The 23,254-nt window shown below is 42.4% G+C and overlaps 1 protein-coding gene across 1 annotated transcript in view; it reads left to right on the forward strand.

Annotated features, from left to right (window-relative positions):
* Positions 1-9,021: 9,021 nt before the first annotated feature.
* The window catches only part of NEDD9 (neural precursor cell expressed, developmentally down-regulated 9), a 73,822-nt gene continuing 59,589 nt past the window's right edge, over positions 9,022-23,254 (forward strand). The window contains exon 1 of the mRNA XM_026843203.1: positions 9,022-9,042. Within this exon, the coding sequence (XP_026699004.1) occupies positions 9,040-9,042 (3 nt within the window). The 5' untranslated portion in view covers positions 9,022-9,039. The remainder of the gene's footprint in view (positions 9,043-23,254) is intronic.

The following is a 23,254-nucleotide window of genomic DNA, read 5'->3' on the forward strand; positions in this document are numbered from 1 at the left end:
TAGATTATTTGTCTTCCTCCTGTCAAGTCCAAGTGACATTTACATCTACTAATTCAATGAGCTGATGCATCACTGCTGAAAAAGAAATGAAAGTTGTAATGAGCTTTCAGTGGCAATTGTAAAAATAGTTCTTGAAGCAATGCAATTGCTAATTACACATCCAAAGCCAAACTGCTGTGGTTTTGCTAATTTTTCTTATATGCTTTGTTTAGAGTATGGACTTAGGCAGCCAAGAAATCCCAAGAAAGTGAGAGAAGACAAGTAAAACAGGAACTGTGAAGAGGTGAAGTCATAATATGGGAAGTAAATGGAGCAGGAGGTCCACAGGAGTTTAAGAAGATAAAGCTTTTAAGACAGAATGAGGGACTGGATCTCAGTGATATGCCCTAACACATGACTTCTGATCGGGGATGATGAAATGGATGCCTCAGAGCTGGGGAAGAGGTCTGCATAGCAATTATTTTACCTCCCATAATATAAAACTGCTGAGGTAGACCAGGCAAGTCCAGAAGCAATTTGCAATCCCTATTGACTGAAAGCTCCTTCTTGGCCTGCCAAGGGCTGGGTAAACTTCAGCTGCTACTACAACAGAAATATTTAAAGCATGACTTGCAGCCGCAGGCATTGGAGCCCAGCACCTGCCCTCACACTGGCACTGACCTCAGCTGGTGTTAGCACATGAGGCTGCAAACTGCCTTGGGGAGAGGGGAGCATGGTGCTTCTCTTGTCATCTCTACCACGGTGGCAGTAGCTTCTGGCAGAGGCAACATCATCATCATCACCATCTGCTGCTGCAACTAGACCGGACAGGAATTGCAAGGAATGTCTCAAACTCAGGAAGGGGGTGTGTGTGTAAATTTAAGTGTTTGATGTTTGTCTTGCCTTAACTCAGAATGGCTTACTCATAGTGGTTAACTGAAGGAGCGGGTGGGTGGGGAAAGGCACTAGCATCAGCTTTGAAGCCAAACAGAGCTACTGACCTGTAAACTTTTCTCCTGCCTTCAGCACGGCATACAGCAAGCATTAGCTAGTGTATGGTCAGGTGGAAGATCACAGCTGCAATTCTAGGTTATGTTCACATAGGCAACAGTGGTTTGTGATGACGACTTCCTCAAGGATCCTGTCCATATGCCACAGGTGCCACTCAGAGCACTCCCATCCCCCTTACAAATGCGTGGGCTTGAGCAGGGTGGAACACCTTCCTCCTAACAGCTGCCCAGGCAGAACCCAAATGGGTGCCTACAGCTCCTCTCCACCACCACACCAACCTTTATTACTCATTTATTGCCCAGGACCAAGGTGGTCCCTGATAAATTGAGCTTGGGAGGCAGAGACTTCAGGACAAGGGCTGATCCCTGTCTGCCCACCAGCAGACACCAGGAGGGCTCCTGCTGTGCTCATGGGAAGAGTGAGGTTCTGGGAGGCAGCTACAGGCATTGCTTCACCTCCCTCAGGCTCTGTTCTGCTGCCTGTGACTAATTCTTCACTTAAATTAGAACATGGGGTCTCCTGCTGATACATGCACTTCCAACAGGACAGACAGCCAAAGCTTTATTTTAACTACACTACTCACTCTGCTTTTACATTAACTCATGTCTACTTTGCCTGGTGTTCATTAAGCTCTTTATTACCTCCCATTTTGTATGGTTTACCTCCTCCTACCCACATGCACAGTTGAAGACTTGGTGGGTGGTAAACATGCTTACAGCGCTGTGGATGGGATAACACGAGTCTGTAGATTTGTCCAGGAGCAAGTACACGTACAGGTGTAATAATCTTCCCTAGGCAACTCATTCAGCAGGGGTACAGGTTTGAACCCTAGCGACGAGGCATGCCTCTGGCTTTTCCATTATTAGGCTGTACCTCCCAAAGTGTGATGTGCCTTCACACAGAAAGTGGCACAGCCTGGCACACACTGATGCAGTATTTCATCCCTATCAATCTCTTTAGCATTGCTTCATATTTGCAAATATGTTGAGAGAGGCCCAAAGCAACAGCTTATACCTGAAAGGTCATAAAACTGCTAAGTACAGAAGTGTATTTCAGAGCTTGCATCCATCTGTTGTGGAGAAATTCAGCATGGGCAGTTATATTTCCCTACTGCTCTGCAACAGAAGGGAAAAAAGCTGCCAAACACTCCCAAGACAGCCCTGCTTGTTTTTTCTGAGCACTGAACTAATGTTAACAACAGCCCTGGCACGGTTTGCTCAGGGAGCTGACAGGGCTCAACCTGGGAGCTACAGAGCACGCTGTTAACAGAGTGTCAGTGGCATCTGCTGTGCCACATGGCACGTGGACAGAGGCTGCAGTGTCCATGCTCATCTGACATGGAAACACAAACAAATTTCATCCACCTGCAGGAGTAAAATGCTAGAAAATTTAATCTTTGGTTTCATTTCCTTCCTCTTGCTCACCTTAGGCAAGGCAGTTACCAATCTGGTGCAACCTGTCACCAGAACTAAGCACCCTGCATCAGCAGCATATGTGCTGCCCACTGTTTTTTTTCATACTTAATGAGGCTAAATAACACAGGCAGTCACTAGAACTACTCTTCTTCCTCATCCAAGTGAAGCTCTGTGGCAAGGGGAGTCCTATTGACCCAAGTGTCTTGTCTGACATCACGTGTGCCACACATGGCTGGTACTGCAGGGCTCTGCACCAGTCTGTTGGCTTGTACCTCTCAGGAAGGCTGAGAATGTTCAGGTCCCCGCTCCCTCAGTTCTCACCACACAGACAGAATACAGGTTGGGAGAACAACTAAGCATGGGGTTTAGACCAATATATATGTTTTAAATATGGATATATATATATATATATCTATCTATATATGCACACACACACACATCTCAGTCCAGCACTCCTAGCATCAAAAATGACTACAAATTAAAAGAATACTACAGCTACGAAATCAAGTACTCTGAATCCAGACTGCAAAAATAGCCTTTATATCTGCATTTCTTAGCTTTTAGCCTTCACCAATATGCATTTTATCACGTATGATTTTTCCATAAATTCCCTGCCTCATTCAGTGCCAGTACTTAAGTGTTAGTCAGGGGCTGTGCCCTAGTAAGCATCCTGTCTAGAAGGCCCCTGCTTTATTTTTTGTAAAGTCATAATGTGCTGCTGAAGTAGTGAACACAGTTTGTTGAAAGAAAAATCATGGTCTGTTGTACAAAAAGTTTCCATAGTCTCAGATTGCATCCATAACATTTGCACAGTTCCTACAAAATGCCTATTACCTTATTTAACCCCATGATTTGAAAATATATACTTCATATTCATGTACTTCCAATTAATTACACTGAAACATTTTTGGCCTGCTTTGCTAGAATGGTAAGCATGCATAAGATACAACCAAAAGCAGAGTGCTATACTTAAAGTAATTGAGTAGCATAAGAAAAATGTTATGCAGAAGTAAGAAGGGTTTGGGATTTTCCTCCTCTCAATTTCACAGTCCATTTTGATATGAAAACAAGTCTGGCTTTCAGTTAAGTGAGCCTGTAAGCAAAGTTGGGTCAAAGTCAGAAAGTAATTGTCAGCCAATATTAACAGAAATTCAAATATTTGGCTTTAATGTTTTCCACACAAAACTCTTTAAGAACACAGGTATCTAAATTTTGATATACAAAGCATGCTTTAAGGAAACGAAAAGCAGTATTTTGGATTGCATATGTCTTCACCCCCTCCCTAATTCTAAAAGAAGTAGAATTCAGCTGCAAAAGTTTGAGAAATGTTTTTACCCATTTACCCAGAAGCAGCTCCCATGAGAGGCACAGCACATCCTGCCCTGGATGCTGCTGAATTAACTTTCTCTGCCTCTCTTCCAAAATATCACCTCTCAGCACTAGGCAGATAAACACTGTATGGACATCTACAACAGCAGCACTACCTGACAGCTGAACATAAAAGTAATTAGGTAGTTCAGGGCTGAGTAGTACATACAGTATATACCAGACAATACATGGAGCCATGCTGCATGAAAAGGAAGCAGAAAGGGAATGACTACAGTGAGTGACAATGAGAAAAGTTTTATGATTTAAACAACCTCAAATAAAAGCCATACAGATGACCTCGACTTTGACATTGATTCATTTTTTAAAGTACCATTAGTATCATCAAAACACACCAAACAACATTAATAGGATGCTTCTAACATCACTTTCTTAATATTTTATAATAAATATGTTGAAACAACAGGTTTTCACTTGTGAAATGGGCTCTTGTGAGCAACATTTACATCTCTCTATTAGAACTAGTGCAATAACCCATCATTACTCCCTTTATGGTCCTCCTCCCAGAAGGTGAGACAGACAGCTTCCAGCAGGCTTGCAGCCTGCTGCAGAGAAAGGAAATGGAGCCCAGACCTCTGCTCCAAGCCCTGACGGAGAACGACCTCTGGGTAATGTTCTTCAACCAGTTACGCTCCAGCTTGCCTAATAGATTGAGAGCTATTTATGGTTTAAGTGCGGTGGTTAAAGCTGCAGTTCAGTAGCAGCCATCAGGTGAGGCGCACCCCAGGCAGCCAGGCTCTCAGTTCAGGCACCGGGGCTGATCACAGGATCCATGCCTGTGGTTTGACCCCAAAGCCATTAATCCACCCAGTCAAAGCCTGGTAGACATGTGAACACCTTCAAGCTGGACCTTCCAAGTGAGAAGCATCAGGTGATTCTCACTGCAGGTTACTTGGGAATTTGGGTACATTCCCTGTAGTTTAAATTAAATGCAGCTCTGCGATCTCTCAGCTCCCACACACTTTCTGAAGAGAGAAACCAAACACCCATTAGTCAAGGTTTATATCTCAGTCATCTATCCTGCTCTTTGCCAACTTCTCACAGCTCTCTTCATCCCTACCAACTAACACTTTCCTCTCCATTTCCGCATCTAGCCAGAAGAACTCTTCTGACCAGTTCTCTCATGAGCAGAGCAGGGTAGATGGTTATTTCCAGATACAATAGTGACTGTTTTCTGGGGTCCTGAAAGTCCTGCCATCCAGAGTTGTCAAAGATGAGACCCTCCTACAATGCAGAAAACATAGACTGTTCCAGGTGCCACCATGGATCTTCGGCCCGGCTCTTGCACAGATCCCTTCAGGTCCTCATACCAGTGCTTGTTTTCTCACTGTTACCTGCTCAGGTCACAAGGGCTGCCTGTGTAGCCTGTCCCTTAGGCTATTTTCCTAATTAGAAACTAATAACTTCCTCTAGTAATTAATTCAGCACAGAGAGGCATTTTTCAGTGCTAAAAGAGCAGGTACCTGAAAGAGCCACTTTCAAAATACACTGGTGAAAATAATATAGCAAATAAAAGGGGAATTCAGTGTCAAGCAATAAGTAATCTGTTTATGAAACGAAGGCACAGAGCATTTGTTCATAATGGAGAAAGAAGGGGGTAAAAATGCCTTGTGGCAGATCTTTAAGGCATGTGGGTTGTACCTTATTTTCTTTCCTCGGTGCCATGAAAGGCTACAAAGTAAATTCATGCAATATATAGAGAAGCAGTTAGCCCTTTCAGTACAATGTTGTCCTTCTTTAGAGGAGAGTAGCTTAAGATTTTATGTTTGTCTTTCTTCCTTAAACACAGCTGACAAGGATTTCTTTAGTGTTTATATTTAAAAAAGGATTTTAATTGGATCTGTCTTTCCATCATTTTTTAGTACTATGATTTACTCCAGTAAACCACGTGGATCATAGAAGGGTAATTTTGTTCTTGATACCATTTGGCAACACAAATGTTTTCTGTATGCCTCAGACTGCGCTACAGGAATGAACGTATTAATTGAAATGTAAGTGCAATAAACCCAGAGCACTCATTTGAGAAACCCTGTTTTACTTCTGGAGTGCTATTTGGTTGCCTAAGCTATGAAGTAAAGTGCTGGCTGAAAGATCAAGTATGCTGAAGCCTTTGGTTTATGGGATTTAGCACAAGGTTACCCCTGCCTAACATGAAAGCAAGTAATATAATTCCTTTTGAGATTCTCTTAAGTAAGCAAGAGGGATGAATGCTGTAGGCGCTTCACAGGCAGGTTTCATGCCTCACTCTTGGGTAGTGGAAAAAACCCCCATGCCAACAGATGAAATAACATGCCAACAGACTTCAGACTCTTACCTGATGCCCTTAGCAAAAGGCTGTTTTACTCTGTTGTACAGATCCTTCAGCTAGCAATTCCCCCCAGCTGCATGTTCCTTCCTGGGCTGAGTACACACCAGCAGGTCAGTAACGCATATCAGGAGAGCAGGGGCACTGCTTGGACCAAACGCCTCGCCTGTCCTGCCATACTCAAGAGTTACTACTTCAGAAATAGCTGAAACAGCCTGAACTACACTCTTGATCCAGAAGCAAAGGAATTGACACTGGCATTACTGCAATGGCATAACTGCACCGTACAGCTATGCCTGTAAGATTACCCACATCTAGACAAACCCCACCAGTGTCAGCACATCTCCCAGGTCGCAGGAGAGACGCACATTCAGCAGGAACAAGAAATCCTGCACAAGCTGTTTGACCGCATCGCTCCCCTGATGGGAGACAAGGCGGGCACAGACTGCCTTTCCTTAAGGTCACATCTTGCAGAAGAAAAGTTGGCCTGGTGGGAGGACAGAGAGGGAAATAACATTCCTTCCCTCTGCTCTGAGAGGAAGGACCACAAGGCTCACACCACAGGAGCTGGAGAGGAGAAAAAGGAAAGCAAAAGTGATTACTAAAGCTTCTATAAAACAGAGTCCAGGGAGATGAATTCGGTAAAGCCAACACCAGCAGTCCTGCAGCAAGGCATCACATACTGCTTTCATGAAGACCGCCCATGAAGTTGTCTCTCACCTGGCCAAACTCTTTGGCCTAATGTCTGATCCCAGTTCTGGATGCACACTGGGCTTGGCGCAACCAGTCACCTCTGGCCCCTTCATCCCTCAGGACACTCTGTACTTGACATACAGGGAAGTTTTTGAGCCCGTTCTTTAAATCCTCTGCAAGTTGGATGAGGGGTGAGAAATTGGGTTCAATGTGTCAAACACATTTTAGAAGTCAGGGGGCAGGGTGAATAAAAACAAAAACCACAACCAGCAGTTGGGTGCTACTTGTACACAAAAATATAACTTCATTTTCTTCCCTGGGAAGTGCTGCTTCTGTGCTTAAGACTCAGGCGGACAGGAAAAGTCCTTGCCAGGACATCAGTTTTCCTCATTTGTTGGGAGCAGAGAGACTGCTGTGCAACCTTTAGCAGCAGTCTCACTGTCAGCTGAAGGACACTAATGCTTACTCAGTGCCTTTGTTATAAATCTAGTTTGGTTGGGAGTGGGGGTAGGTGTTAGTGTCATGATATTTTAAGGCAGCAGTGAGCATATTTTAAGGCAGCAGTCATTTCTGTCTCATTTTGTGCCATTCTGTCCTCTGTACTTTCTGGACTTGTCTAGAAGAATTTGGGGGCAGGGGGGGAAAGTCATGGGTTCTCTGCATGCTACAGAGGACAGTGAAAGCATTTTGAGGTTCAGGAGACACTGTCATACCTCAGAGACCCCCCTGACAAGAGAAACAGAGTCATTTGTGATAACCACTTTTCTGGATTTGGCAGTACAAATAGCGAAAGTTACTGAGCTTTTCCAAAAAAGTAAGTGTGCCCTGTTTCCAAGGTTTCCTTCAGATTGACTCTCCTGGCAAACGGAAAACATCCCAAAGCCAAGTGACTCTACTCAACCTCTAGCTCATCCTGTGGATTGCATGCTAGCAGGATTACGTTATGGCTTACTACAGCCGTGCCCTGAGCCCCTCTAAAACTTCACACCCTCCACGCGTGGCACAAACTCTTTGCATATTCCTTTAACTCACAGTTTTCTCACAAGCTTGTTCAGCTATTTCCTGACAACTCCCATGGGTCAGTTTTGGTGGTTTTTTCGTGCAGTTCACATCTTTCTTTGAAACATGAAGTGTCTCAGAAAATTCACACAGAGGAACTGGTTATCAGTGGACAGTCACCTATATACCTGAATGCTCAGGAGGCAAATTCCATGCACGATAACAGCTTTTGTGTGCCTTATCAGGACCTCAGCAATGTCATGTTTGGGTTACTCAAGACAACAAGCAGGTTTAAAAAAACAAACCAAAATGACCTCTGAAAGCACAATTGGTCATTTTAAAGCTAGATTAATGATCTCCAGTGTAGAGATCAACCCTTCATTTTATGTTTGTATAATCCATATGGTGGTCTGGCTCTAGGTACTATCCCAATATGAAGAGCAACAAAAATATTTTACAAAAGGCTAAGCTATTCAAACTCATAAAATATATTTTCAATCCACAATTGTGGATTGGTTGTGCTTTGGTTTACCAGCTGCATTTCTTTCAAAGCTTTGTTCAGTGAAGCCCACAAAGTAGCTGATTTTATCCCAGATGAGGTCTGTTTGACCTTTTGGTTCTCCAGCACAAAGCTGCAATATTAGGCTGCAGATCTGCAGATGAAGGAACAAGCATTCCAGAGCTATTGAAGAACTCTGGGTATCAATCTTCCTGATAAATGCATTGGTAGAAATAAGTAAGGCCATTCAGCATGCATCAGTTTATGGTATCTGCCAAAATTCCTCAGCTCTTAACCGGGATATACAAAAAGGTCATGCTGCTGATTAAAAACACATATCATTGACAATGGCAAAGTTATTTAATCATCTTTTAGAGAGAATCCAAGTTTTTCCCTGAAGTTCGTCTTGTCCATCATCAGGAGAGGCACACAGGGAAACCCTGTGCATTGCAGAACTGTTTGAATTGGCAGGACAGTAGGTAAATGGAAAGACATTTTCCTCCTTTGATCATCTCCATTTCATTCACCTTTTCTTTCAGAGGAGGAAAACAAAAATCACTTGGATCTGTGAAGAAATATTTGGAACAAGGAAATCCTGCAAGTGAAAAGAAGTCCTACAACTGGGAAAGGCAAAAAAACAGCCAGTGTAACCGCAATGTTGGATTTCGTATGGAGATAACCATCACTGATGCACAAAGCTCCTGTGTTTCTTCGATTAACATACTGTAGGTGGAAGCCAAAACCATTGGATAATGGTAAGTCTACTTTCTACAAAGTCAAAAGCTGTTTTAATAGAATTGCAACTGCCTTTCTTTTCAGTTCAGTGAGAAAATAATCTTTCTTAGAGGCTGACCGAACACCCACAACGTTCAGAAGTCAGGCAGATCACTCCTTTGTTAGGCTTGGTTGCAACCAGTCTTAGTGCCAAAGTTAGTGAGAACTGGTAACCTGGGTAGGGATAATGCTGCAAGTCTTGGTAGTAAATGCATCTTTTTCTGAATATATTGCCAGGAGGATCTTCTCTGGTGAAGAAAGGGAAGGCTTGTCTCTAGAAAACAATATCTCAGGGGGTTGGTACAGCCCATTGGGGTACAGCATCTAAATACGAAGATGTGAGCAACTTTGTCCATCTCTCCATTAGAAGAGAGCTTTTGAAGACTGAGCTGATCACTTCTCATATTTAAGGGAAATTTCTAGATGTTACCAGGAAAGATTCAGCATATCCTATGGACAGTTTAAGTCATTTTAGGAGACCTTGTACCCCACCACTCTGAAAGCTTCACAGGTTACCAACTTCATACTCCCCATCTGCTGGTCCACAGAACCACAGCGGCTGAGTTCCCGTGCAGAAGGCAACACCACTGGTAGGGCAAGTGGGCTCAGGGCTGAGACAGTGAAAGGCAAGGATATAAGAATGCTGCTGGCCTACATACTTATGAAGTATTTCTCTCTATCAGCCTAATATGCAAATATATAGGCATGCATTACCATGAATTACCATGCACCTACTCTCTAGCGTTTGAAGTCTAAATGGCCCTTGAGGCAAGAGTAACGTCATGCAGAACAAAGCACATGTCAACGCTAAGTCCATGCCATAATAAACATTTTATCAGTAACGAGTCCAAATTGGAGCTGAACAACAAGCTTAATTTTGCTGCTCAGCTTTCACCCCCAAAGAACAGTCTTAGAGGCTACATCCTTACACAGGTGATAGAAAAGATAAGGAAGAACATTTATGATGTAATTAGGTGAATCATGCCGGCCTCCCAGTAATGAACCCATTTCTAATTATCCTGGAGTCGTCTTATCTTGCATGTGCCACTTGAACACTTGTTTAAGGTGCTGCCAGGGTTCCTGTCATCAGTAGGACAGGGTTGCCAGTAGAAACATTGAAGCAGAAACCTGAAGACAGGCTTGCATACCTGTCTCTTTGTCTCCAGCACCATATTCACCCTTGAGAAAACTGTTAAAAAAAACCCCAAACCCACAGTGTAATTTTGAAGGGGTCTGGGTGAAAGAAATCAAACAAGAACTCAGAATCAATGATGTCATAAGCAACATAAAAGATTTCTTCACTTGTTACTGCTTTGATAACAGAAATGTTTTCCAACTTCCAAGATCAAACAGCCCCAAGGTAACATTGTTTTCTGGCTTGGTTTGATAGGGGACAGGAGGAATCTCAAAGTTTTTCTTGGAACCCCTTAAGATCCCAAATCCAACCTGCATGTCTTCATATTTTTCAATGATTCTTTTAACAGAGATGCTTTTCCAGAAGCCATACTAGTTTAAGGTTCACTCCTTATCCTTCACTGCATTTATTTTCCTCACCTTCTACTGTTCCCACCATAAATGAAAGTCATGAGTCTCTATACCCGTTTTAAAGAAGATAAGTGCATAAATAACCACCAAAAATGTGCCCTTTGTAAGTCATGTCAGTTATACAATTAAACATTTTCTCCTTCTCATGATGTGTTTTACTGAGGTATAAATCAGCAGTAAAAGGCAATTTAGCACAGACAGAAATGTTATGGAGGGGGGTGCAGATCCCCTGGGCTTGTCTGGAAAATGAGAAACATACTCATAGATGATACATCTCGCCGGGTGCAAGATTCACAGGAGCTAGAGAGCACTCCGTCTAGACTGAGATTTAACTTTCTCATTTAAATCAAGTGAAATAGGACTGTGCTGGATGCAATTACATAAAACCTTTCTGCGTTGGATTAAGGAGGTTTTTGCAAAGCCCAGTCACACTGAAGAAATTGTGTGGGCAGAATGGAGCATTGCCAAATCACAGGGAGTAAGCAGGAACTGAAGGGTAGCAAGTGACTCCCTACATTTAGCAAGGTTTTAGCTGTGCTCACTTTCTTTCTTCTACTAAGCAGAAACTTTCCCTTCTCTCTTGTTACTAAAGGAGGTAGATGGATGCTTGTAGCAGACTTTGCTTTCGTTCAGTCAGAACTCTCAGTTGCAGACTCTCCTCATTTCTCTCTAGGAAAGTATAAATTGAGGTCAAATAAGAAACTTAGGCTTGCTTGCATTGGGAGTGTGCCTGGGAAGAGACAGCAGGATTCAGAAAGAGCTTTTCTTTTACTCTCAGGAACTGACATAACCACCACTCTGCACTTGGGCCAAAGTGCCCAGCTAGAAGACGGGAAGGAACTCTGTCTTGCAGCCCATCAAAGAGAGGAAGAGGATCACTCCATCCTCAATTCATCAATGGAAAGGAGGCAATCACATTTGCCTCAGTGTATGGCCATGCAACCATCCCCTCCCACTATATCCCTTAACTCCGTATTTGGGATTTACAGAAGGAAGAGTTGGTCCTTGGATATCTTGCTAGCACTGCAGCATTTTATTTCTACAGCCAGCCCTGCACCCAAGGATCTGGGACATTAGCATCTATCTCACCTAACAAAGCCAACTAGCCTAGGTTGTTTTCTTCACAGAATCAACTAGGTTGGAAAGGACCTTGAAGATCCTCCTGTCCAACCATTAACCTAGCACTGACAGTTCCCAACTACACCACATCCCTAAGTGCTATGTCAAAAGCCCTATGTCCACAGTCCAAAAGACTGAATAAGCCCTCTAGCTACCTAGTTCTCAGCATCTCAGCTAGGCAGGATCCGCCTTCCTGCCCTAAGAAATATAATTTGCACCTAACACTAGCACTAACCAAACAACCTGACTAAGCTCTGCCAACACACCTTAGTGCTTGCATGGTAATGGCAGAAACAAGGCATAGCGGTTAGTAACAAGCTGAAACAAGTCTGCAGGCTCAGATAACCCCCAAGCAAGTTATATCTGAATCAAGTACCTCCCTCTTGACATGCAGCACCTTAAAGCCCACAGCATTAATATTTTATCCTTATGAGCCTTCCCCTTTCCAGTACCTCCAGCTCACGATGCATTTTCTGGAGCACAAGACTAAGAATATGTGCTGGTTTCTACAGGGCCCTACCAGCTCCCAGATTTTGCAAGAATCCCAGCATTCAGTCATTTGTTGTTTAGAGAAAGCTATATACTTTTTACTCAGTCCTTTATCTGCTCCTTCAGTTCAGGCAACAAAGCCGACTCACCTGGTCTCTGCAGGCAGCTGCAGCACAACATACCCTTCCTGAGGATGTCCTCTCCCATTGTGTTATCAGGGATTTTCAGTGTACATCCCCTGAGGCTTTGCACCACAGTCAACTGAGCTGCTCTGTGACACTTGCCCAGCAAATCATCCCCACCTCCTGATTGTTGGCTTCCAGCTGAACATATACACCCTGCCTTATTGTCAGGGTTTCCAAACAATAGCTAATCCCAGGTTTGGTGTAATCAGCAGGTTCTGAATCAGGCTTCAGCAGTATTGTCTGACCAAAGACTGGCAAGGGGAGAGGCCCCTTGCCAAGAAGGGAGGGAAACCGAGATTAATAACTGTATTAGACCCCACAAATAAAGACTGGGAGGGCTGGAAGAAGTCCATGTAAATAGGGTGAGAGCAGACAAGAGAGCACAGTATCTTTCAACCATCTGTTCTGTTTTGTACTTTAAAGGTGCAGTAAAATGTATTTATACCCAATTCCTTATTTTACAAGGAAAGCATGTTGCCTTATAGGTTTTAAAAGTGGCCTCAACAGAGCAACAGTTCTCCTAGCCTGGATTTTGGGGACTACATCTCACTACAGGAATACTACTTTCATTCATGGAGGCCATAGTTTTCCATCTATAACCTCTACCTCCAGTTGACATAGATGGTTTATTTTCATCTCCACTGAAATATGGGAAGATGAAGGCCTGAAATAGCAACTGCCTGAAATATACTCAATTACAGATATGTTGTGCACAGAGCTTCAGGTCATTAAAAATTACCATGGAGAAATTTGGGTTTAGCATCCAGTGAAGCAGCAAGAAAAACAGAGTACCTCGTAATGGATCTTGAAGAAAAATACTAAGTGCTTAGATATATTTTTTTAATAAGAAAAAAAAAAAAAAGGAAAAAAGAGAGCTTCAGGCTGGATTAGAAGTAGAGGCAGAAAATATACAAACTTGTAATGTGGATAGAGGGTTTTTTATGCTTTCCAGTTGTTTCCCGTCTGCTGTGCAAGTCATTCAACACACATTGGCCTTGGTTTAGCTAAAGAAATCCTTCAAGGACGCCTGGTCTTGGGAACAGCTTCTGCATTTGCTGTTCTTCAATGAAGCAGTAAGGCATCAGGGACAATTTATAAGTGTGAGTCCAGCCCTTGACAATCCTCATGCAATAGAGTAGTCCTCAGGAGATGCAGGCAGACAAAACAAGGTGAGGACAAAAGCCTAAGTCCACTCTGTTTTATGTCTGCATTCAACTCAGTACCTCCTAGAATGCAGCCAGGTTTAAAGCCAGCTTAGTCCTCTCTCCTTTCCAAGTCTGACAAAGTGCAAGTGAGGCACATCTCAAGCTCTAGCCTACTGGAGTAATGAGAACCAGAGAAACAGATTTAGCTGATGTTTGAATTATGGATTAATGCATCCTTGACCAACTGGAGAAAGTATCACCAAGTTACGAGGTGAGCGCAGAAGGGAGAACCCAGGGACCTAGCTGACATGTTCATCAGGCGTCGAGTAACCTGGTATTTAAGGGCCAGGGTTTTCCAGCTTTGGTGACTCCTCATACAACTGTTTAATATTACCTTGCCCAACAAATGACAGCCTCTAGTCATGTTTCACTGTTGTGTAAGGTTACCACAGCGTGTATGTGGATCACTAGGATTCACATAAGAAGCAGCCGAAGTAAACACTCTTTGTAGCAATATACATCATTTTTGGGATGGCCATTCTACATAGACCCCTGTTGTATGATCACCATTATTATTCCATTGGAGAAGCGGGGATCTAGAAGAGCAAACTAAATACAGATACATACAAAAGGGCTGGAATGGATCAGTGCTAACATTTAATTCTTGGAACTGTTTTCATGGTCAGAAGCAGTCAGACACTGGAGGGAAGTCAGGGAGAAAACCCTTTTGCTTTTCTCAATTTTGATCTGGCTGAAGCTATTGCCGCTGAATTGCACAAAGGGAAAGCCAGAACAAGACAAAGCCCCTTCCTTACAGTTTCTCTAACCTAATCCAAGCCAGAAATACTCAGATTTTTCACAAGAAGTACGGACCTGTAACATACCCAGCGAAGAAAGAAGCTAAAGTGAGTGCAGTGAGGCAGGCCACCCTGAAAGCTGCCTGCGTGTGAGCAGGCCCATGCAGGTTAACAGGGCCAGCCACAACACCTGCAGGCTAGGCTCAGACTCAGGGTAAACATTTGACTTTCAAAATGAAAACAAATGAAAGGCTTTGGGTTGCCCCAAATGAACATAAATATTTTCCTCTAGGAATTCTTCTGTTTTGTTTTTTTTTAAACTAACAGAGAGCAGGCTAGAAGTGAAGGGGCTCTCTGAAAATACCTTAAAGCTTTATTTACTTTAATCCTAAAGCAAGAGGATCTAGCACCTATTTAAGTTCCATGAATACATGTATTTCTTATCAGCAGCCTTAGAATGCCATTAAAGAACATAGATTCACCAGGCTGCCTACAAATTATACTGTCTTTGCTCATAAAGCCTGTTCATTTCCCAGAATGTTTTTAAGGAGACTTACTCTTTTTCTCCCTTCTCTCATTCATGACATTTCCTTATGTTCATCATTAGTTATTTGGCATGGCAGTTTATTGTAATAGAACAGCCAAGCCCTGTGTGCATACATAACACAAAAGAGAGCTGTAATTTATAGATGTCACAAAAAACTAACTTAAAGGGTAAATAATTTAAGCCTAGAAAAGTTGAGAGGCGTTATCTATGTACGGATTTTGGCGAATCACATCAAAATCATATCATCACCTTCAGCTTTTGACAACTGTTGCACTGGACCCCACATCCAACATTACATCTTGAACCTCTCTCTGCTGTTAAGCCTGAAGAAATGTCTTGACTGTATACAGCTGGCCTGCTCGAGGGGACTGCAATGCCACCAGCAGCTGCACCCCAAGCCTGCTCAATAGGAGATAGGAAACATGCAAGGCACCTTGTCTCAGGCTTTCTGCTTGAGAGCTTAGAGACAGACCCAGCTTTGTAACTTTCCCCCAAGACACCCAGAACTTCTCCCAGACCCTAGCTGACTTGTCTTATGGTGGAGCCCAAGACCATTTGCCACTAGTAGAAAGACTTACTCTTTTCACAGGGTTGCTGAGCTTGCCGTTACAAGCACACCATACTTGTCCAGGCCATGCAGTGAAGAGGCACGCTCCTGCCATCACACAAGCAAACGTGGGTCACTCCTGTTCAACTACAGCTATACAAACCCTAGCTGCTATTGACACTTGGAAAAGTAACTGATGGCTGCTCCTCTTCCTGTTAACAAAGCATCTGAGCTACAGCCATTGTTTATTCAAGAAAGTAACAAGAGATGTCTGTGGCTATTTTCTACTTAACTTCATTAGTTGAACAGAAATTGATTGCAGATGGAGAACAGCCATTGTGTTTTATTACCAATGATTTGTTTCCTAGCATTTAAGGGCAGATATAGGTTAGCAGATCTGTTCCCTTAGGCTGCAGACACTGTAAGGTGTGGCCATACTCTGGGTTTACAAGCTATTACCACAGCTCATCGTTGGCTTTTTCAACTCCAGGCATGTCAGCAAGACTTAAAGGCTCTGTGTGAGGCAACATGAGAGGAGTTTGGTTTGTCTGCTATCAGCCAGACTGCTGACATGCTTTAACTATCTCTTAATAGAAAAGCTATCCACCACAGGCAATCATTACTTGCTTTCAACAGAAGACCTCAGCAGCTGTGAACAGAGATGAGCAAAAAAGAACCAAAATGGCCTTTATAAGTTTTGAAATCTTTTAAGTGAAACTCAAAAGATAGCCCCAACTTGCAAAGTTTAATTTGGCTGGGTCCTGCCACTCCCTCTATGCTGCATCAGACCAGACCCATGGAATTACGCCTGCAATAACGAGGATGCAAGTAAGCTCAAACTCTGTCAGGACCATCTTTCTGCATTAATACTGAAATGCATGTGAGATCCCACTCAAAATTTTCATCTGGTACCTATTAAAAATGAGACCAAGCTAATTAAAACAAGCACTGGGTGTTCTATCAAGCAAATATCCTCAGAAATCTTTACTGGCTCCCAGAAGGTAGTGGGAAACGGTGCAAAATACCACTGCTGAAAGTCTCTCAGATTTGTTTGCCATCAGATTTCCCTGATTCTGGCTTTTCCCCTTTGCTACACTCAAATGACAGGTGCCCCAGGTTCCCATTCTGCAAGGTATGGCATACCCTCCATTTACGAGGAACTTCAGTAAACCACAGCAGGGATAGGGCCTTGCAGGACCTGATTCTCAGCATTTAACTCTATGGTATATATATAGCTATTGGAAGAAGTTATTGGCAGATCTCTTTACACTGTGTCACCATCTGACAGAGCTTCCCTACCTAACCTGATGGCTGGAGTACACAGGAACCACCGTGTTTGAGATAACTAATTGTCCATCTAATCCATGTGCTAGTTTTGATGTAAAACCAGCTGCCTTGCTAAAACAGAAATAACCCAGCAGTTTCCTCAAAGGAGAAGCTTGTCCTTAACCTCTGCCAGTTACATTTCAGCTCATGCTTCAAGTCTGAAAATTTATAGGCCTTCCAGTGGCTTCTAACCCACACCTACCATAAAGCCATCAAATACCTGCTGGTGACCAGATTACCACTGGGACAGATAAATCCAATGGCAGGAGATTGATAGATCCTCCTTCCAGACTCCCCGTGGTTCACATGACCAATTGCTACTCTGAACCATGCCATCCTCACACTCCCCATGACCGTCCATAAAGTGACACCTTCATAAAGCCCAGAGATGGCAAAAGTGTACTTACCTATTTCCTTACCTTTTTCCCCCAACAGAAATTTTCAGGGAAAATGTTTTCAGAGAATTACTGAGTCCAGCTGCAAAATGTTTTCCATAGTGCCATATATAGCAGTTAATGCCCGACACAGATTGTACTATTTTAAATACAAAGCTCAATGTTCTGCTGAGCCTCCCTAAAGTTACGTTACATTTCAGTCTAATATCTGACTGACGACCCAAATTCAGATCAAATTTGCAGCAGTTGATATGCAGGACATGCTTTCCAGCAAATCCAGTTAGCCCAACTAAATCTCCCAGATTTTTCTTTCACAGAGTTACTTTCTATTCAGTACAATGGTGAATACCAAGTGCCTTAATGGGATTTTTTTCTCCTGTGAACCATTTTCTATCATTCCTCAATAAAAAGCAGCATAAATAAATTCTTATTTCTCAAGACTAAAAAGATATCTGATTTCACAATCTACACAATTTAGTACCATTGATGAATAAGTTAGCACTGCCTCCTGTGTGAGCTTGTGCAACAGCATGGCATTTGTTAAGTGGTTCAATACCATTACAATCAACTTGTAAATTCAGATTTCATGAGAGAGTTTTTGTTCTTAAGCAGCAGGACTGCTGGCAGCATTGTCGCTGTGTGCAATTGTATGTGGTGTTTTGTGCAATATCATCTGCAAGATTTTATTTTAGATAATCCACTCCATCCTCCTCAAAATGTGACTAGACTCTCTAAGGGTGAGAATAGATTTTACAGGAGATGGTCATGACCTAAAACTTCACAGGACCTCAAAATAAAACTCCATCTGTAAAGAAAGAATAAAGAATCAGGTGCAAATACAGTAAGATTAATGCATTAATCATCTGCTGGAATGGCACACTCTGGGAAAGAGGCTAATTAAAAGGGATTTGTGGCAGGTCATCTAGGATTACCTTCTACTAAGAGCAGTGGCAAGACAACTGGGTTATCACTGATCTTTTTTGAAGTTCTAATTAATGTTCTAGAAAACAGAAACTGAGTGCAGGGAAGGAAAGAGCTCACTTGCAAAACATTTCTACACATGATCAGCACTGTGCCCAACAACAAAGAGACACAGATACAGATATATGCGTTTTCAGAAGCAGGTGTCCTTCAGAGTGCCATTTGAAAGAAGAGATACAGACTGTGTCATGAGGGGGAAGCCTCGTGTGAAAAGAGCTCGGGTCGTCCATCAACCCAGTCTCAGCCAATCACAAGCGACAGCATCTGTGCAGGAAAGCCATGGTCCCATACTTCGGACCATCACTGCACCTCCGGCCTTGGCTTCAGAGCAAATGAAGCTGAATTATCAGGGCTACTCCAGCCCACATTCCAGCTGAGGAGCAGCAAGGGGGGATACAGAAGAATAAATTCAACAGCTAATCCTTACAGAAAAAACAAACTGTCATGATAGAGCCTCCTGTTTGGAAATGGAAGCGTTCTACATCCCCAAGCCAGAAAGCATAGAAAACCTTCCTTACAGAAGCAGCAAGAAACAAAACAAAGAACCCTTTTTCTTTGCTCAGTAACAACCAGGAGAAAAGATACTTCATGGTTTTGTGGTGTCATGAGAGACCAAAAGTACTTTGTACACATATGTGGTTTGGTGGGATGAATGATGATGTGCATTTAATTTATATTTTGAATTACTGAAGCATGATGACTAGAGAGGGTCATCACCCATGAAGTTCAGATCCAGGTCTGAAACAGCTCCAAGCATTTCAGAGCACAGGGTGATGGGCACAGGGGTTTGCTTCAGGTCCTTGGAGAGAAAATGTTCAGCTACACAATTTAGCTCTGGAACCATCCCTGAATTTGTCTAGATTCATGGCCTTGGCTTGGACCCATTAGTGGTAAAAACTGTGAGTGAAAGCACAAGGGAGGAAGAAAAAATAAAATAATGGCACAAATTCCAGTAGCTCCTGGAAAAAAATACATTTGACCTTTATTATCTACTAACTTCTAACTCTTGATGCTTAGCTCTGTTTTCTGCTTTTAAAATATCGTCCCTGGCAGAATAGAGTCCAAAGAGTAAATAGACTCTGGAAAAAGTGTGAGACTCTGGGGAAACAGTTATTTACTGGCAGTTTCAAAACCGCCCCTGCACTTCTAATGAAATTTCATTTGTCAAATTCAGTGCAACTTGGTGACAAGCCAAGCTTATTCTGCCTGCCTTTTAGCTTAGAAACATCCTTTTGGTCTCCTGCTCTCAAGCAGAGCTTTTATTTCATTTGGGAAAAAAAGAGTTGCAGCTTGTAGTTAAAAAGCCAGTCTCAAGCTCTCGTGGACACGATTTGTTATTTTAGCATGAAAAAGGAGTTAAAATTTTGAACTGGGGTTAACACCATGCATAAAAAACTATGCTCCTCACCACCAGTACTTCAAAGGGAAATATATTCATCTTTGGCAAAAAAAAACCCCACAACTGGTTGTGATTTTATATGGGCTCACCACTGTCTGGGATGAGGCCACCTAACAGGAGTCTGGACTCAGCATCCTTCTGACGTAGGATGAAATCCGTAGCTTCTAAAGAGGGAAATGGATCTTCTTATTGATGTTTTTTAATAAGTGAGGCCTGGTCTGTGTACATAGCTTGTGTTACATTCCAGTGGTGGGTAAAACAGCTAAGCTATTTTGACTTCTCCTGGTTAAAATACTACTTTAAGCCCACTGAAAGTTTTTGCATGTTTAGGTTTTAGGGTGGAGTTGTCAACGGAAACAGGTTTTGTTTGGTTTTATGGAAAAGGAGAATTAAAAACAAACAAACAAAAAAGAGTTAGCACAAACAAACTGATCACATTTCCCCCATTGTTCGGGAAAAAAAAGGCAAAAAAGACGACAGTGATTTATTTTAGACAGACTGAATAGCTGGAGACAGAGAGCTGAAATATGGCAAGGAAATTGCCACCCTAAACAAGTTCTTTTGAGCAATTTGATAATTTTTTTTTCTTTCTGCCTGAGTTATGAGCCCTTGGAATGCACATACCATTGATGTGCTTGGTAATTTGCACAAACAAGCTCTTTCTGAGGTCCTAAAGTCACTGTATAACCCAGAGTAGAAATATTAACATGATGCAGAGAAATAGAGCCAGATTGTTTGCCAGAGTCAGGCTACCTAACCTTGTAAATGGATACAAGCAGCTCTGGCTTCTCCCATAATCCATCCTGTGGCTAAAATACCTGTGCTGTCACACACACAACAGTGAACATGAGGATACATACGCTCACCTGCCCTTTGCTGAAGCTTGAAACTTCTGTTCTAAACTACCCAAATTCCCAAGGAGGCATCATTGCTGAGGTATCAAACGCCTCCTGGCTGCACATCAGGTGGAGTGACCATCTCTACCATATGGGGTCCCTTCTTCCTGACAGAAATGTTCTTTATGCAATAACTATTCTCTTCTGGTAAAGAGGCCTGTTTTCGTTTCCCTCTAAAATATAAATATAACCATAATTATAAACATAAACAGACAAACACCACAGTTTGATGGGATGAGATTTGTGTGGGTCGTTTAGGTGCCTAATTGACATGTTCTGCACAAAGCCTGTGGTTTTCACCCTGAGAGCTCAGACCTCAGCCTGCAGACACTGAATCTCATTCTCTCTTTCATTCAGCTCCAAACTGTTTTGTGCCTAATGCATGTTAAATACCAGCCCTACAGCAGGCTTGTTTATGACACCCAACCAAAACTCATGACCAGGGGAGAGGCCACGAGGACTATGCCTCTCTCTTAGGAAGAGGCCCAATGGCTAAATCTTATTTCTGGAACACCAGAAGTGAGAGTTCAAACCTTTCTTTGCCTGATGTGAAACAGGCACTTGACGACGGTTTCTCAAACTCCTAGGAGGCTGCCTTACCCACTATGTTACACGTTACTGTGGAGTGATCCTCCCACTGTCTCACTAGATGGACTTACTTTACTCTGTTCCCTCACCCAAAAGTGGGACAGAGACAACACAGGACATGAGAGGGTAGATCAATAATGCAGCAAGTTGGATGCTCAGCTGGGATGTGGAAGCTTGGCATGAAGCTGCCTTCCAGCAAATATTCATTTAACATCAAAGACGCTCACCAAGTCCCAGCAGGGAGTAAGAGACCCAAAACTTAGAAACCCTCTTCTTTCAGCCAGTTCTTTGTCTTCCTGAAGGAAGAGTGTGCAGTCTCTCTTTGAACACTCCCTCCAATACCTTGCCAGTCCCAGAAGCCAGGGAAGTAACCCATTGTGGTTGGTGTTGCTCACTGCCTCTATCCTGGAGATGTACTGCCAGCAACATTTGATCTTCATGTCTACATCCTCCTACAGCAGCACAGTTCTCCTTACAGAAGATGGAGGGTCTACTCTTATCTTTCTCACTACCCAATGGAGGGTCTGCTCTTTCAGGGTGGGCACCCTGATTTACAGCAGTAATGGATTAAGTTCAGTGACCCACACAGCTCAGGCTCCTGTCTAATTTGAATTTAATCTTAGAAAATTAGAGCTGAAAGAGACTTTATGGGATCACCTAATATAATTTTTTTGCCCACAGTCAGGGTGTGATATCCCTAAACTAACTCCAACATATGTTTATTTAACATGTTCTGGAAAGCATACGAGAAAGGAGAGCCCATAACCTGGTTCAGAGAGCTGCTCCAGTATTTTATACTCCCAGAATTTATCTTTTTTGCTTGATAGTCAATTAAGTAGTCTTTGCTTCAAATATGTTTTCTTCCTTTGCTACCATGTATGAAAAAAAAATACTAACTTGGTCTAGAAATATTGAAATTGAATTTCAGAGTTAAATCTTCCTATTGAAGCTAGTAGCAGACAATTTTTCAAAGCAAAATAGAAGGGAATTGCTAAAAAAAAAGTAATCTCTAATGCTGTGTCACTGTGTATGGGGCCTCCTTTCGGAGATTTGCTGTGGATGTGGCAGCTCATTGTTTATTTTGAAGGGATAAGTTAAGCAGTCACTCAAGAATGGGTAGGAAAAGCCTGAGGCTGAAGATTACCATGTAGCTTTCTAATTAGACTGGAATGAAAATAGGTCTAAATCCATTGAGTATACAAAATATGTTTGCAAACTTAGTAATTGATAATAATTATGGTTCCCTATAACAACAGTAAATGCCTAGTTGTTGTTTTGTAACCTAAGGCAAATGAGTAGGGTATTTGTTTTACTTAAGCTGACAAAACTTGTAAAAGAGGCTACCACAATGACATTCCAGAGCACAGGGAGAGCTGTCATTTTTTCTGCTGGCTGGTAAAACAAATATATGATTTCATAATGTTATCCTACTGAATAGTTGAGGAATTGCACATCTTACTTGCTGGAAGGATCCAAGGAACTAAACGTTAGCTGAACAGTCTAACTCGGTCCTACCTCAGCACAATATAAATAGTCATATACACCAGCAGCAACAGAAGGACAAGCTTATTCTTGAGAAACTGGTGGAAAAGTCTAACCCTCATTTTCTTACACAGAAGAAATCACATAAAAGCAGTCAAGCTGAGATTCAGAGTACTTGAATACAGACACAAACTATACGATGAACATGTCTTAACTGTCAGCCAAAAAGTACCTAAAAATCCATGCTTGTTATCTAGGGAGGGAATAGGAAACAACATGTGGACATCTTCTATAACAGGTGGTTGTTAAACACTGACCTGTTTTGTTGGGTTCTGATTTTAATTGTCAGAACTTGATTGTGCAGGAGGAGGAGAGATTTTCAGCTGTACAAATAGGCGTTAGCAGAAGTGCTACCAAACCCACAAGACCAGTTAACACATAGAGAAGCAGAGATTTACAATTACGTGTATGTTGAAAGCGTTAGAGCAAGCACACATATTCCCTTGCATTTAGTTCCGAAAGTCAGCTACCAATGCAGCTTATGTAAATGTGCAAGAGGACAAAGTAGCACTTCAGGGACCAGTACAGTCTGGTAAACTTGTCAAACTATTTCTTAAACCAAGCTCCAAAATGTCTATCTGCATGTGTGTTCACCTGTGTGTGTGGTGTGTATGCCTGGTTTCCTAATGAAATGAAAGTTTAAGGGATAACACTCTGTGAGTGTGGATGTATATACTTTTTAGAAAACTTCA

This window comes from Athene cunicularia (genome assembly GCF_003259725.1).
Source record: "Athene cunicularia isolate RWA chromosome 2 unlocalized genomic scaffold, athCun1 chr2_part1, whole genome shotgun sequence".
In the NCBI taxonomy this organism is placed as follows: domain Eukaryota; kingdom Metazoa; phylum Chordata; class Aves; order Strigiformes; family Strigidae; genus Athene; species Athene cunicularia.